The 14,970-nt window shown below is 37.8% G+C and overlaps 1 protein-coding gene across 1 annotated transcript in view; it reads right to left on the reverse strand.

Annotated features, from left to right (window-relative positions):
* Positions 1–10,602: 10,602 nt before the first annotated feature.
* stag2b (STAG2 cohesin complex component b) overlaps positions 10,603–14,970 on the reverse strand; it is a 28,449-nt gene continuing 24,081 nt past the window's right edge. Inside the window, exon 34 of the mRNA XM_088344438.1 lies at positions 10,603–13,967. Coding sequence (XP_088200564.1) covers positions 13,944–13,967 — 24 coding nt within the window. The 3' untranslated portion in view covers positions 10,603–13,943. The remainder of the gene's footprint in view (positions 13,968–14,970) is intronic.

A 14,970-nucleotide genomic window follows, 5' to 3' on the forward strand; every position in this document is an offset into this window, starting at 1 on the left:
AAGAACACTCTCGCAAAGTGTGTTTTCCTTAATTTGGTGTGCTGGAGATAACCGAGCCTCCTCCCCCAATCCAGAACATGCCTGAAGGCATCCAGACTGCCAGGAAATTAAAAAAGGAAAGAACTAGTACTGCTGTGCAGGGTAAACAACAGGCTACGCTAACAATCCTTAGCTCATGTGGTAGCGATTGGAAACTCTGCTTGTCATTTTGATTGTGGTGAATGACTCACTTCAATTGTTCTCTTCCCCATTTTCCAAAACAAAATACAAAGCACATGTACACCACAAAATGCTTGGAATAATATTTCAAAAAGCACAGGATTGGATCATTCCAAAGCATGAAGATGACTACAGGGGTGCGTGGGAATGTATTGTGCCAATGTGCTAGCTAGCTGGTTTATAGCACAACATTTATAACCTTGGACGATGATGGGAGTTTTTGGTTATTTATCTGATCCAAGTAAATACAGGGTAGTATTGATTAATATTGATGCGTTACCGATAGTTTTTTCATCATTGAATAAAACAAACACACAAAATGTCCTTTAGTTACATTTGTGACAGCACACAAGGAAATTAGGCACTAATTAACATCGTTAAATAATTATAATGAAAGCATTATAAAAAAGTACCAATAAATATTTCTTTTACAACGGTTTTCTGAACAAAAAACCAGTGTCCAACCAAAAAAGCAGCATTGTAACTAAAATGTAAATATAACAATGTCAACATGACAACTGTAATACCTTCCATGGCACAATATTTTGAAAATAAACTATAAAAGTGCAAATAGTTGTGTAACATTACAATATAGAATAGAATAGAATAGAATAGAATATACCTTTATTGTCATTGTTACAAATGGGCTAACATATTGTGACAACGAAATTGGGCATGACACTCCAGTTTTACACATTCATAGTGAGGTATGAGCAAGAAGATAAAGGAACAGAGAAGATAATGTTATAAGACAAGGGGGATAAGGCTAAAGTTATAATTTACATGGTATTTACACAAGAAATGTCGGCATGTGGGAGGTTACATACAGGGTTGTCGTGATATAAGAAAATCCTCTTAACACTATTTAAGATAAAGTACTTTTACTAAATCAAAGCAAAAGTGAACAAAAAATAAATGTAAATAAAATACAAATACAGTATAAAAGGGCTATGAGCTCTCTCTTTGAAGACATTAACAGGCTCCCAAATTTTTAAAAAGGAAATCCATAAATTACAAAGTTAAAAGAGAAAGAACTTTAACACTGAATGAAAAGAACCATGTATGACATTTTTATTTTCATATCTACATAGTAGCATGACTATTACTTGTGTATTGTGAAGTACATCATGTGGTGCAGTGACGTGCACCGCATCAACTGCTACTATGTAAATATGAAAATAAAAATGTCATACATGGTTCTTTTCATTTAGTGTTAAGGTTTTTTCTCTTTTAACTTTGAGATTTATGGATTTCCTTTTTAAACATTAGCTGAATTTTTACATTCAATCAGGGGCCCTATCCTTGAGAAATATGTAAGTATATACAAAGTAAAACATTTTGTATTTTATAATTTATTTTCATATTTTTGTAAATATTCTAATCTTATTTTTCTGTGTTTTTCAGGGATACTGTGTTTCACAATTACCAGCAGCTTTTTTTCTTAAACAGAAAAACATTCAAGTGTATTCTCGCATTATATAGTTTATTCGTTTTAGCGATGAAAAATAAATATTTCAATTTAAGGTTTGTTGTTTCATGTGTTTTTCAGTTGCTTTGTCATGATTACGGATTAGTATCACCTGTGTCCGCTCATTTGGCGTCAGCCGCTGCGGGCTACCTGATTGGTTCCTTGTCCCTTTTTAAGCCCAGTCCTTTCACTCTCCGGTTGTCAGTCCGTCAGCGAACCTTTGTTGTTACAAGGCAAGCATTTTGACCCTGACTCCCGCCTGTCCCATTTTTGCACCCATTTTTCCACCCGTCCGTTCCTGATCTCCCCGTTTGTCTCCGGCTCCGACCTGTTTTTGATTCCGTCCACGTTTTCTGTCCCGTCCCGGCTTACGACCCGTTTTTGATCCCGAGCACGTTTTTGCTCTCCTGTCCTGGCTATTGACCTGTTTTTCCGTCCTTGACACCGCCATCTCGCGCCCCGGAAGATTCCCTTCCGTATTCGGATCACAATCCGATTGCATAAGCGGCTTGCTTCCCGCATCCAGCGAGTACCCGATCGCGGGCGCTCCCTGACCTCTTCCTATTAATAAACTTGTGGTTAACGGTACGCATTTGGATCCTGATTCCGTTCCGGTCGTGACATGCTTAGTATAAAGGAGTTAAAAGTTTAAATGTGTTAAAAGTTAACTGTGGAGTGAAAAAATAAATGCTATATCATTTTGGGAGTACAATAAATTCAATGATTAAGTCATTTGAGCGTAATGTTACATGACGATTGGTAATATATCCGTTAAAGGTACCGTGTGTATTATTTTTCCACTACATGTCACTATATGTTGTAGTGCAACTGCAAACTAGTGCTAAGAAGCAAAAGAAAGAATACAAACTACGGTGACTCAAAGTGACCAGAAAGCACCATTTTATTTTTTTTTGCCCAGCCTTTTTGAGGTTTTTGGGTACCCTACCAGCAAGACGACAAATATGACCGCTCTCTTTGAGTGAGGCTTATGTAATGTCAAATAAATAATTTCTCAACCTGCAAGTATTTTAGATATTGCATGTTTATATGATAGTTTATGTATTATTGCTAACTATTTAAATCAATATAGTTTTGTTGTTGTTGTTTTTTTTTAATGAATGACGTTTTTTTTACCAGTAGGAGGAGCTAAATAATACACACTGTCCCTTCAACGCAACAAAAAAACCTGAAGAGTTGTTTGGGAGCCGAAAGAGCAGCTTGTCTAAAACGAGCCGAAATTCCTTTCACTACTGTCAACTGGATTTAATCCGAGTTTCCATATCCGGTTTCTTTTTAAACAGGATTTTGTCAAACTAAATTACACCAATCCATCCAAAATACATGAAATAAAGAAAGGTCGCTAAGATTGATAGAGCTTGGCAGAGTTTTTACACCTGATCCCCACGATCCATTTTATCCATGTTTGGGTCTGACAGCGGTGGGAATCCAACGCTGCTGGATGGACCACAAGGCGAGGCCTGTGCGCGTAATAATACTAAGAAAACAAAAAGAACACAATTCACATGAAGATCAAAGCCGTTATATATTGAATTATTTTCATTGCTGTGACTAGTGTTGGGACTAATAGATTACAAAGGAGCCCGTTCCTGGAACGCAATTACTTTTCTCGGTAACGAATACTGTAACGCATTAGTAATGAAATCTGAAACTCAACATGGCGCGTTACTTTGCTACTTACTAAAATCAGATCATGAGATACGGTGTCATCTGCTTGATAGATATTACTGCTTCGTTCACCATGTCACATACAATCCGTGTTTATATCTATCTACAAAGTACAACTGAACACAGTTGCGGTGGCGTTGTCTCAAGCACAGAGTACGAGGGTGCTGAATTTCTCATCATGTAGATATTCTTCCTACTGTATATACAGCAGTAACGGGTCATGCATTTCACACCTAGGCTTTCAGCAATGCTACAGTATGTCTGAATCAATCCAACCTTAAATAACTATTCCATGGCTAGAACACTTTTAAAGCTGCTATATCTGTGACGCATATTTTTGTTTAAAAACACACCAATAATCAACTCATAAAATTGCAATATATTTAGAGATATGGCCACATTTTACTCACCAATAATCCTTTTTATTTGTGCACAAAATCCATCCTCCTTTCTCCGTTAATTACTCTGCCATACAGATTATCCGTGCGTTACAATTCCGTCAAGAAGTTCTTTTCTTTCGCCATCGAAGCTAATGCTGAAAGCCGAGCCTGTCCTGTTGTATTTCTGGCAAAGGTTTCTATTTGATTTAGGGATTAAAATGTCCTTTCGACAGAAGCAGTGGACACGGGATACTGTATTTTTTTACCTTTTCTTTGTGATGTTTCCATTACCACCCCCTAGCCAATCATGAAACCGCTGACGTTACTCTTGGCCTTCTAGAAGGCCCTGGCTCTGCCAACTTAAAATCTGGTTGGCTAAACCAACAGTTTGATCATCACTTATTTCACGCCTCAGTGCCTGCTGAACTAATTGTCAAGACGCTTGCATAGATTTAAGACCCTGCCCAAAACTGATGGCTTACATGTGATTGGTCAAGTGCCTAAATATTAAAGCACACATCTGGAAGCAGCACAACCAAGGGAAAACCAATTAAAGAAGCTGAAAGACAATTTGGAATTGTTTAATAGGTAATTATAGTCAAAATATTATTAAAGTAACATGATTTAAATATTTTTAGCCCAGCAGAGAGCATGCTCTGATGGCCCACCTCTGGGTGCCAGTAATCTGGGGTGGTAAATCAGATTCAGATTCAGATTCAGATTCAGATCTACTTTATTGTCATTCTAGTACACGTGTATACAGAACGAAATGTCGATGCATCTGACCCCCACAGTTTCCTTGAATGTACAGATATAAATAAAGTTGTATTGTATTTTGGCTACGTATAGTATTTTACCATGGTGCCGATAGTGCAAGAAGAGTAGCTAACCAGATGTGCAAAATGGGCAGTCAGGTTAACAAGTCAGGTACACAGTAACATTAACACTGTAACAATAACGCTGTAATTACAATAGTGCAGAGAGCAATGTGCAAGGAGTGGCAAGCTATAAAAAACTGCCAGTAGTGCAAAAATTCAGATTAGCAGCCGTTTAGATTTAAGTTAACTATATGTTAGATTGACCATTTAACAGTCTAATGGCCAGGGGGACTAGACTATTGCGGAGCCTGGTGGTCCTGCACCGCACACTGCAGTACCTCTTCAATCAATTATTTTTTAAATAAAGTAACTAGTAACTGTAACTAATGGCTTTTTTTCAACACTGCATGTGTGTGTGTTTCTAATCTAGAGCAGGTCTTGGTGAATGATTTTCCAGGATCAGCTGCTCTGCCTTTACAAACAGATTACAGCCAGCGCTCTCATTAATGATTTATTCACGGAATTCGACATTTTCTGGCTTTATCTTTCCGCAGACGCTTGAAAGCCTCAGCCGGGGTGTTCGAAATCCCCTCCGAGATTCGCCATCCGCAACATTAAAGGGAAGCTCGTGTTGAACACACAGCATGTGCTTTTTACATTTTCATAGAGCGCTTTTTTTTTCCTCGTGGGGTGTTTTTTGCGTGTGAACGTGTGAAGCGAGGTCCCCGGTCCTCCTTGACCCTCTTCAGGCTTAACGTTTCAGGCACTGATAGGCCTGCAGAGGGCTGGAGGTTATCATGAGTAAATGGAAGCCATTCGAGTGGTTCTGATTTAGGTTTGCTGTTGCCTCCAACCAATGAAATACATGAAATAACAGACCCGGCTTTAAAACAAGGGTCTCAGACTCATTTTCACCTAGTGGTATATCAGCGTAAAAGCTGTCCTCGAAGGGCTTGATGAAACTTAAATGTAACTAAAGGTAATTGGTATACAAAAAAATGTAACAAGTCCTTCATGCAAATTCACTCTGAATTTATCAAAGATTCAACTCACAAACATCACAGAAGTATCAAAAAAAATCTCACCGCAAATATACAACATGAACAATGAATATAGCGATACTTCTACATATGAACTAATGAAGCTACAAAATTCAAGATATGAGATGTATTCTGAGCTAAGAATTTGCCCAAGTTACGAGAATTTTCCGACATTACCACTTAAAGGAATTTTACTAACATCTTATGTCAAACTTATTGTCAAATATCTATCTATCCATTTACCCTGATCATATACCTTGAGAGGGGTGACCAAAGCAAGACAAACACATACAAAAACAAAGAACATAAAAAAACAGGGAAAAAGTAGCAAAAACACACACAAACTTATTTGGGACCATGGCCAACCCAAATGCCCAAACACCGAAACATTTTAAGCACCTCGGCACCCAAGTTGGTCATGCTTCCGTCCCTCCAGATGAAACGGGAGGTGAGAGAATTCTCCCACCGTGGTCCGATACGTGTCGTAAGAGGCGACTAAAGTGGCAATATTTTGAGGGAGCGAGGAGACTGAGAATCCTCTCCTATCAATCTCTACTTCTTAAGAGACAGCAAGGCAAAGAAAAGGGGGTGGGAGACCGAAAGGTCTCGCAAACCCTAATTATCGGGTCACTAAATGTGAGAGGATGTGGAAGTAAAGCGACTGAGTGGAAGAAAGAGGAGATCGGAAGGATGATGACTAAAAGGAAGGTTAATTGTTAAAAATTCACAGAATAAATTACTTTCTCTTCGACGCATGCAAACATGATATAAATAAGGCACGATACAAATAACGGCAAAAACAAAAAAAAACAAGTTTTCTTTTGTCTGTTTTTGTGCCCGCAAAAAATAAAAATAAAAAGGTATGCATATACAAATGTCAAATAATATATAGGTTTTTAACAAAGAAAATGTGCAAAGTACAACCGGAATCTAAACAGAGCCGTCTTGCAATCGTTTGGCAGAAAGCAGAGGGGTGGAAGGGGGTAGGGCAGGGAGTCCTGATACTGTCCTTGAGCCTGCTGGTTCTGGCTCTGAGGGACTGCAGTCTTTTCCTGACGGCAGGTTGAAGAGGCTGTGAGATGGGTGTGTGGGGATAACTTTCAATGCTGGTGGCTGTGCGGGTGAGGCGGGAGTTGTAGACGTCCAGGAGGGGCGGGAGGGGGACACCAATGACCTTTTCCTCTGTTCTCACAATGCACTGCGGAGTCTTCTCCTATTACTGTATTTTATGTTAAATTACTATTTACAAGTGTTTTCATATTTATTTTCATTAGGTTGATGTGATTTATAGATATTGTTTTTTGGGGGGAGGCCCGGGAACGGATTGATAATTTTCAGTTCTTTCCTAATGGGAATATTCGCTCAGTATACAAGCAATTCCAGATACGAGCACGACCTGGGAACGAAATTATCGTGTATTGAAGGATCACTCTTCTAACAAATCTTCTTAGATATTTTTAGGATTAGTTATTTTCCAATTCCACTCATTGATATTTGTATGGAAATACTAGCGTCTAGCAGCGCTGAGCCATAGATTCCCGAATATCGTAGTCATCAGGTATCGTGGGATATGCAGTTTTGGGTCCAAACACTCTTTTTACGATTTATTTTTAGAGGCTCAGAAATTCTAAGCTCCACATAAAATTATGTGGTGGGTCACACTTGACCTGCAGGCCATGAGTTTGACACATGTGGTGTTGAATAAGAGAAAATAAAACTTGTTTTGCCACAGGCGGAGGACATAATGTTGGGTTTGGAATGTTTGAGGACTGGCCTGACGGCTTGAGCGACACAAAGAACTGGTTTCGCTTTCAGAAATAAGCTTTTCACAAGAGGGCGATGTGAGAGCAGATAAGGACAAGACTCACTTTGTATGCAGAATGTGAGATGTGATGTTATAATCAAGCAGTGTGAAATATGCGACACGATTTTGAAATGGAATTTTTATTTTATTCAAATTAATATTAAATCATTATAATTATGGAAAAAACAGTCTTCAATTGAGGAGACAAAAACAATGCATTTTTAATCATTTAAAATTAGACAATGTAGAGTAACTGGCATACAATTTTACAATATTTTTGTTAAATTCCTCAAAGGAAGTGTGTATTATTGAGTGCCTCCTAGTGGTAAAAAAAACCTAAAACCTTAATTAAAAAAAAAGATATAAATAATAAGCAAAAATCTATGACCTATTATATAATCAAGCAATTCTTTAAAATACTTGTAGGACATAACATGAGCCCCACCTAAACGAAGGTGACAGAAATGCCCGCCATCTTACTGCGACCTGATCTTCAAAAAGGCTGGTCAAAAAAGTGAGAAGAACATTGTTTGATTTGGTCACTTTGAGTGACCATTTTTTGTATTCTTCCTTGTGCTTTTTAGCACCCCTTTTTGGTTGCACTGAGCCATACAGCGATTTTTGAGGTGTAAAAAAAAATGGCCCTTTAAAATGTATTCAAATTAGAAATACAAAAAAAGTCTTAAAGGGACATTGTGTGTTCTTTAGAAGTTAAAATGACCTAATTAAAAATGATGTTAATATAAATAATAAGCAAAAATACACATACTATCATAAAAACACCCATTAGATGAATTAATCTGGCCCGCAATAAATTTCCGAGTATGTAAAAAAAAAGGCTCCAGGTCATTTCTATTATAAGTTATGATTTCATAAATAAATGCATACCAAATTCTAGAGGGCAGTGTTGAGATCATATAGCGTGGTGACTTGGATAAGGTGTAAAACTGCATTCACTCAACTGTTAAAATAAACCAGTGAACACATTCAATGCTAAACAAACATCAAAATATTTTCCCCACAATTTTTGTGAATAAATTGGATGTGTTTAAAAAAGACCTCTTGTCATGAGTGATTACAATATTTAAAACAAAACAATCAAAAAATGCTCAAAATTTAGAGTTGTCGTGTTTTTTTTACTGATCTGGCCTGCCTCAGAATAGAAAGACTGGATCAAGCCCCAAACTGAGTTTGGCATCCATATTATGGAACAATCAAAATCGAGTGCTAAAAAACAAAATGAAGAATATAAAATATAGAGACTCCATTTTTACCCAGCCTTCGAGACCAATTTTATTTGGGGTACCTTTGGCAGCAAGGTAGACAATTAATTCAGCTCCCCCAAGGTAAGGTTCATTTTATATAAAATAATAGAAGTAAAAAATCATGTTTATATGATAGCATGTGTATTTTGTTCATAGTTTAAATCAATATCTTCTAATGATTGCCGTTTCATATAACACTAGGAATAACTAAATAATACATTGTCTCTTTAAGAAATCTTTTCTCTGGGTTGACCTCTACCTGAAGTGGATTAACTATGTTAATATTCTTGTATACAGTAAATTTCAAGAAAAATGTAAATTACAAGGGATTTTAAATCAATTAAAAATACATCAAAACGCATGTATGGGTTTTTGAAATAATGACTGGGACACTTGATTTGACAATATTTCAACCTAGTTCTAACGATTAATACTTGGCTTAAACCTTGGTAATATCTATTCAGTTTAGGATCAAAGTAGCAGTTTATCGCGACAAGGCATCATAATGTGTTTCAAATGTCCCAGCTAAACAGCGAAATAAAAGCCTTCTGTGTATGATTCAGACAACCACAATGAGTCAAACAAAAACCCCACGATCGATTGCAACAGAGTGATATTGTCTCTAGGAAGGAACATTCACACGATCCAAGAAACGAAGTGACATAATTTATAAAAACGGAGATCATTCTCATTTACTACAACTTGGTCTACACTGCCCCCCTCTGTTGACAAAATATACTGTACCGTCATTTCCAAAAAATCAACAACATTGCACTGGACTGGATCGTGTATTTTTATTTTGAAGTGGTTGTAAGAAACGTATTTTACTCTTAATTTCCATATATAAAAACAGATCCATTACTCATATTTAGAGCAGTGGTTCTCAACTGGTGGGTCACAAGCCTTTACCTAGGTAAGATAATGCTAAGAAAAATTTAAAAAATAAGACACTCCTTAACAGTGCGTGGAGATCATGCTCAGCAAATCTGAATTGATGCTCTTTTTTTCCACACATCAAAATTCGCTTGTCAAGTTTGTTTACACATATTGAGCATGGCCAAACGCAGATACAGTGGACAATGTGCTAAACGGGCAGCACGGCGACGCAGTGGTTAGCGCGAATGCGGCACAGTTCTGAGGTCATGAGATTGAACCTTCCTGTGTGGAGTTTGCATGTTCTCCCCGTGCATGAGTGGGTTTCCTCCCACATTTCAAAAACATGCATGTCAGGTTAATTGTCCGGTCCAAATTGTCCCTAGGTGTGAATGAGAGTGAGTTGTCTGTCTCTGTGTGCCCTGCGACTGACTGGCAACCGGTTCTGGGTGTCCCCTGCCCATTGCCCGAAGAAAGCTCGGATGGGCTCCAGCACCCCATGAGCCTACTGATGATAAGCAGTGCAGATAATGGATGGATGGATTTTATTACATTGAAAACAAACCCACTGAAGTGAAGCATTTCAGATTGTCCTTTTGCAACCAGTAGCTGTTGCTGTATTGAATAGTGCAACCAAAAGCAAGTGTTAAACAAGCACAAAAAAGAATACAAGCAACAGACACAAAAGTGACCAAAAAGCATTGTTTTTTTTTTTGCTCAGCCTTTAGTGGGAAAAGAAAAAAGGAAGACAAAAGGGCATATAGGAGAAGAAGAAAAATGAGAAAAGAAAAAGGAAAAGAATGAGAAATTAATGTTTTGGAGGGAAAAAAACTGGGAAAAAAAACAAAGATACAGGATAAAAAAAGAAAAAAAGATGTGGGAAAAAGAAAAACATGTTTGTGGACTCGTAGTTGCAAGACTACAATTTCAGCTTTTCATTCAGCAAATTTGAAAATTTGATTTTTTTTCTTTCTTGATTTGGATAAGTAAAACCAGTTGAGAACCACTGTTTTAAAGTGTAAAGTAGTCAATATTTATCACAAGTAAAATTGTGTGTTGATTTTTATTCAAAAGTTACTGTCGCCAGACAAGTACAAATCAGAAAACAGAGTGACTGAATGCGGGAGAATAAACAACTCAAAAAATGGAGGCAAGATTAAAGAACACAACAAAAAAGCAAACGGAAATTAAAATTTGAATATATATATACACGATATCTAATAACGATTTATACCAATGTAGTGGTAAGCAACAAACAATAAACAGTACTTTTTCCTTAAAAGAATTTTCATTTTACTTACATAAAATAATTAAGCAAAAACACAAAACAGACTGCTCATCTATCTAACTTGATCACATTACAATTGACCAGCTAAGAAGCCGATTATCCGATTTATCCTCTTAACATGACCACTCTGCTTACATGGAAGATTACTGTGAGAGAAGAAGCATTTTTAAGGCGTTAGCATGGAATGACTAGCCCAAAAAAGAACAAAAACAACAACTCAGTAGATAAAACAGTTCATTAAAAGTCACATGTGACAAATGTGTCAAAATCTAAGCTTTTGTCTAGCTGCCACATCGCTGCTGAATAACTTGCGTAATTTTCGAAAGAGCGCCTCCTGTTTACAAACTCTTAAAGCTGGATTTCGTTCTTGTTATCCAAACTCGCGTACAAGTTTAGGAAAAAAGGTAAAAATCCCGAGCAAGGAAAGAAAAACAATTTCTTAAAAAACAAAGAAACGTAAAAATACAAATCTAAAAATCTCTCGTTGCATGTTTTGACACGCTTTCCATTTCTTACACTTTTGTTTGTGACTCAAGTTTGGAAAGAAGCAAACCGAAGCACATATATAAAATCAGCACCAATTCATATATAATTTTTTTATTTAAAATGTAGGTACCCATTTTTGACAGGATGCTGCTCGATTAAAAAAAAAATGGGGGGAGAATCGATTTTGATGGATCAAGCTAACCCATCAGTCGAGGGAACAGTTGACTTAAGAGACGGTCCAAAATTCGGGTTAAACTCCTGGATTTACGTACTGTGAATTCTGGACTACAGAGCGTACCAGATTAAAAGCCGCATGCGCAGGTTTAAGGAAGAAACTCGACTTCGTTCTTGTACAAGCCGTACTGCTTCGCCTTGTTCAGCGGGTAGCTGGCTTAGAACTGGTGCGGACCAGGGAAGCTATTTCAATCTCAGTCAGCAGGGAAATGTCTGACAAAAATAACACATTGAGACACGGCTAAGACACCCCTTTGGGGTACTCTGGCCAAAAACTGTGATGTCGTATTATATTCAATGAGCCAATACTACATGTTTGAAGGATTCCAAGCATTTGTGCATAATATCTGCCCAGTGCTCTAAATGTCAAAGTAAAGAAATGAAATGAAGCAAGGGTAAACTGCACGAGTAACGACTCACTTTGGTAGACACTTGCGGCATCGTCTAATTAATGACGCACATGAAGGGATGAATGACATTCCCGATGTCCCTATAGAGAAAGATTGCAGTCTTGGCAAAATCATCGGTAAAATGTCTAATTAAATACCAATTTAGGCACTTTTTTTGCAGACTCGAGTCGGAAAATGTCATATTAGAAAAGGTGTACCCTATAATTAGTCACCTGCTGCTACACCAAAATATTCAATCAGCCGATACTATTTGTTAAAGCATTTATGTATTATTTTGTTGCACATGCGATTCCAATCAAGTGCTCTCAAGATGTCAAAGTGGAGAAATTCAATGAAGAGCAAGTAAACAGCTCGTGTAACTATGACTCCCTTTTCTTAGTCAAATGCCTTATATGTAATTATTGAGGCGCATGAATGGTTGAACGAGATTGCCACTCTCCCTATGGAGTAAGGTCGTGTTTTTGTCAGATTCAGTGGGGCAATGTCTAAGAAAAGTAAGTGTGTCGCGATTAAGACCTTTGCGGACTCGGGACGAGAACTGTGATGTCATGTTGTGAAAAAATATACCCGATATGCCACACTAAAATATTCAACCAACCAACACAACTTGTTAGAAAGATTCAAAGCATTAATGTATGATTTCTGCCAACTGAAACAAATATCTAAGAGAAGGAATTCAATGAAGCGCAGGTAAGAGACATGGGTGTTGGCAGAATCAGTGGAGAAATGTCGAACAAAAGTACCACGTTGTGCCACGATTGAGAACTTTTTTTGCGGACTCGGCTAAAAACCGTGATGTTCAATTAGGTAAAATTGACCCGATTATTAGTTATACACTTATATATTCAATCAGCCAACTGTACTTGTTAGAAAGATTCCAAGCATTAATTCATAATGATTTTTGTTGGAATTGTGCGTATATATTAATGCCAATTTTATTAATATTGAATGCGTGTCTGATTCTGCCACGGCCGCATTCTCACATCATAGGGACAGTGGGAATCTTGTTCATGCATTCATGCACGTCACTAATTTACTCTTATGTGGTTTAAGGGTCTCTAGTGATCTTCCACCGTTTACCCAGGCTTCATTTAACTTTTTTTATTCTGACATGCGGAGTACTTGGCAGAAATTGCGATGCTTTGTTTAAATTATAGTCGGATTTCCCCAGCCCGCAACAGTTTTAAGCCAGCTGCTTGGTGCCAGACTGCCGACACCCTTGCGAACATCAGCCTCGCACAAAAAAGGAACAAACCTCACCGTATATAAAGCCGCAGGGTTTAAAATGTAGGAAAAAAGTAGCGACTTGTAGTCCAGGATTTACGGTACTCCTGGACTGTGGGACTCTTCACAGCATAAACAAGGATTGGGACTGACTCTACATGACATCGCACAAAATCGGAATTAACCACCAGTGGTTATCGGGACCTCAAAGTGGGAAGTTGAACTTAATAGAGAGGGCAAAGAAAGTACGAGAACAGAAACCACCTCCATCCACTTGGCTAACACGGTACAGGCAATTTACTACAGTCTGTTTATAAATTACTACATCACACCTGGTAACTTACTACAATTGTAAAAGGGTTAGACAAAAAAGTTTCTTAAGTTAAAACACACCAATCCATCCCTGGGAAGGAAAAGAAAGGAAAAAATGAAAAGGGAAAAGGCTATTATGGATTTTTCTTCAGACACGTCTCGTCTTTAATAGGTTTGGAAGTGGCCTGTTTCACTATTTTGGAACCGGAAGATCTTAACCAAGATTACAAAAGTATATATTTGAAGTCCTCTCTGAGCAAGCAACACTGAGTGTGGGTCATCATTGGTCCACGTGGAGTACAAGCCAAAACCTTTTTTTTTTATAAGTTTTTGCTTTTTTCTTAAAGAAAACACACTTGTTTTCGCATCTAAAATTCTCTTTAAATACAAAGCTCCTCTTCTCGTATCCCAGCTTCAAAATCATTTGGATATTGGTTTAAAACATAGATACTCCCAGGACCTGGAAGAGAAGAAAAACAGCTCCACTTAGTTGACAGTTTCCAAAAAGTCGATACTTTTATCAAGACAAAATGTTACAAAAACGAAACCCTGTTGGCATTTAGATGAGCATCATTTTGCCCGATTTCTCTTTAAATGTACGCGCAGGAGGACTAATACTGTACGAATGTTTTTTGTAAACAAATCAAACAATTTGTTACAATGAATTATCTTTGAAAGCAGTAGAGCGGCCGTCTAGGTACCAAAAAAGTCACAGGTTCAATTTACGGCTCCTCTGAGTTAAGCGCCTTTGGGCAAGACACTGTACCCCAACTGGCCCCAGTCTCCTTCAATGGCTGTCACTGCTTTCAGTATATGAGTGTGTGTGTAAGTGTATTGTAAAGTGCTTTGGAGGTCCTCAGTGACTGGTAAAGCGTTATATAAATGCAGTCCATTTATCATTTGAAGATTATATATATATATATATATATATATATATATATATATATATATATTATTTATATTTTAAACTACAGTAAGACCTCGGTTATCGCAGTTAATAGGGACCAAAACCACCCGCGATAAATGAAAATCCGCGAAGTAGCGGCGCACCTTTAAAAAAATGAAATAATAAATAAATAATTTGTTTGTTTTTTTAATTATAATTTTTTAAAACCCGGTTAATGGGGACCAAAACCACCCGCAAAAACTGAAAATGTAAGGTAGCAACGCCCCTTCAAAAAGAAAAAAAAATCTCATCTCATTATCTGCACCGCTTATCCTTATTATTCGCGAGCGAGCCCCTAACCCGCGGCGCAGGTACTTTCGGGCGCGATACGCACGACACCTCGACGGCCTGTCGGAAGCGCAGCAGAATGCGCGTTCACGCGAGTGGGGGAGGATTTTGTACGGGAGTCGGATTTGGGCACAACACCGGCGCGCGGTTTTGGTGCGGCTTCCGCTTCACCGCCGTAATGCATAATAGTCTTTGAGATCCCGTCAGCAAACACGAGCTTTAACGTGCG

The sequence above is a fragment of the Urocampus carinirostris genome, chromosome 9, assembly GCF_059441175.1.
Source record: "Urocampus carinirostris isolate Australia breed hairy pipefish chromosome 9, RoL_Ucar_1.0, whole genome shotgun sequence".
Taxonomy (NCBI): Eukaryota; Metazoa; Chordata; class Actinopteri; order Syngnathiformes; family Syngnathidae; genus Urocampus; species Urocampus carinirostris.